The following is a 2,371-nucleotide window of genomic DNA, read 5'->3' as shown; positions in this document are numbered from 1 at the left end:
AAAAGTGTGATGTTATCTTATTATTAGAAGTATTGATTATGTAGCAATAAGAATTTCTTTTATCTACTACATAAGCATACCATTTTTTTCTTTGCCCATGTTGAATAAATGTAATATTTCTATGCATCTGCATATCGCGCCACATGTTTCCGTTCATGTTAGCATCTATCTGAAATCAACATAGGCAGAATACTAAAATAGAACCAGATCGCTTTTACCCAATGGTAAACCTTACAAACTGTAAGGCTTGGTAACCACCATTGTTCAGATTTATTTACACTTTATATCCTCCACAAAAAAGGACATGCACTAGCCATGAATCCCATATAGAAGAGATAAGCTAGCCAGAAAAGGGATGAGATGATAGGAAAAGCTTCTCTGTTGTTTGATGTTTACAGTATAACCTATCTAGAGGGAACATGGCAACTATTAGAGCTCTTCGATGGCTATTTCCAGAACCCAGAGGGCTTAAGTTTATTTATGCTGATTTAGGCAATGCCAAAGTTGTATCCTTCTTCTGAAGTTTAATAACCCAGTGCCTCCTCTTGCCTTACATTTATGTGTTGATGAGATTTTTTTGCTTAACCAATAATCAGGTGAACAAAAAATATTTTTGGAGAATGCATTTAATGCTGTTATGCACTTTGTTACTGTTGCTTATGTTGGTGTCATGGTGTGAGCACAATGGGTTAAGGTTTTTGACACTTCCATCATTCCCTCCATCTCCCTGTTTACATATTTTTCATATCACTCCCTAATTTTCTTCATGTGTCTACTTTTGTTTCTATGGAAAATTTCAATCTGATGCTTACCTATTTTTGCCTTGCTTATTTATGTACAAACAAAGTGTTTGATTTGTGCCAAGGGTATAAATTATTGATTAAGTTGTAGTTATGGTGAGCTTCAAGACATGGCCTGAACAGTTGCACATAACAACTGATTTTACCGAGATTTAGATTAGTATAGTATTTTAGTATGGTCTTTTTCATGTGCAGGAAGCTCGGTGCATGACTAAAGCAAGAAGGCTTGGTGTTCCTACCCCAGTACTTTATGTTGTGGATCCAGTTCTGCATACTTTGACCTTTGAGCATGTGGATGGCTTGTTTGTCAAGGATGCACTTCTTAGGTTTGGTTCAAATGGGGTCAATGAGGAATGTTTGAATGATATTGCCACACAAATAGGAAATGCCATTGGCAAACTACATGATGGAGGCCTTGTTCATGGTGATTTGACCACGTCAAACATGATGATTAAGAACAGTAACAATCAATTGGTGGGTACAATATCCGTTTCGCCAACACCTTCTGTTTAATGCATTCACTTTATTGAGCTATGGAGTCGAGTTTATGGCTGTCAAGATCAGCAGCAATCGACCCATCTGAGTTGCATCGTGGCTATTGATTTGCAACTTATATGTGTTAAATCTTGGCAGGTTCTTATTGATTTTGGTCTGAGTTTCACATCGACAATTCCTAAGGACAAAGCGGTGGACCTATATGTGCTAGAGAGAGCTTTGATTTCCATGCAATCGTCCTGTGGGGAAGTGGTGAGGAGGCTAAATCGATATTCAAGTTATTTCCATTGATATGTTTGGTCAATATTTGGTTTTGCTAAACTATTATTATGTGCTTGGACTCGACTGATCTGTGCAAGCATTTACGACTCCGCATCACAGATTAGTCCAGTTGCAATTGGATTTATGATTTTTCCTTTTGTTCGTAGCATCTTGTTTCTTATGGTTTTTATGCAGTTCTGTTGTGTTGTGTTAATCATGCCTTAGCAAACTTATGTGGGTAACAGCACTGATCTTGATGATGAACCAGATGGAGAAAATCCTTGCGGCATACAGAAAGGCTTCGAAGCAATGGTGCTCTACCCGGAACAAGCTGGCTCAAGGTATGGCATGGTCTTGTCGGCCCATGTGGAAGCGCATGGCCTTCGTTGCTAGCTGCACTGATCTGAGTAGTGACTTTTTGTCTACTCTTTGCAAAACAGTGAGGCAACGGGGTAGGAAGCGCACCATGGTCGGATGAATGAAGAAAAATCTGTAGCATGGAATGGATGTATTTTATTAGAAAGACTCTCGTCTAAAACGAGAGTGATGCACCACCGTTGTTGTATTTTTTTAGCGGTGAGTGGCTTTGGCTACTGTAAAGTTTGTTCAATCTGGAACTATGTTGCCCGGCTGCACCATTTGGTCAGAACTCAGAAGCAGCGTGTCGTTTCGTCCGGAAGTGGGAGAAGTTTTATTCGTTTCTCATGCATGATAACTGGAAGACATGGTTGGGGTATGGCTTGCTTGTTTGTGCCCTCCATTGACCTGATCATCATGGCAAATGTATTGCCAGTGTTGTGGGTGAGGGTCGACCC

General features: G+C 39.7%; 1 protein-coding gene across 1 annotated transcript; it reads left to right on the top strand.

The window, feature by feature from the left end:
- Window positions 1-1,001: 1,001 nt before the first annotated feature.
- Window positions 1,002-2,034, top strand: LOC103635731 (EKC/KEOPS complex subunit TP53RK). The gene is made up of 4 exons (XM_008658111.1): window positions 1,002-1,274; window positions 1,434-1,547; window positions 1,825-1,897; window positions 1,997-2,034. Exons 1-4 carry the CDS (start codon window positions 1,008-1,010, stop codon window positions 2,032-2,034), a joined length of 492 nt encoding a protein of 163 aa, XP_008656333.1. The 5' UTR covers window positions 1,002-1,007.
- The last annotated feature ends 337 nt before the right edge of the window (window positions 2,035-2,371 follow it).

This window comes from Zea mays, chromosome 8, assembly GCF_902167145.1.
Source record: "Zea mays cultivar B73 chromosome 8, Zm-B73-REFERENCE-NAM-5.0, whole genome shotgun sequence".
Lineage (NCBI taxonomy): Eukaryota > Viridiplantae > Streptophyta > Magnoliopsida > Poales > Poaceae > Zea > Zea mays.
This window is presented reverse-complemented; position numbering and strand designations above follow the sequence as displayed.

Coding starts and splice junctions, on each gene's coding strand:
- LOC103635731 (XM_008658111.1), top strand. CDS start 1,008: ATGACTAAAGCAAGAAGGCTTGGTGTTCCTACCCCAGTACTTTATGTT. Junction 1,275..1,433: donor AGAACAGTAACAATCAATTG/GTGGGTACAATA, acceptor AAATCTTGGCAG/GTTCTTATTGATTTTGGTCT. Junction 1,898..1,996: donor CCGGAACAAGCTGGCTCAAG/GTATGGCATGGT, acceptor TTTGCAAAACAG/TGAGGCAACGGGGTAGGAAG.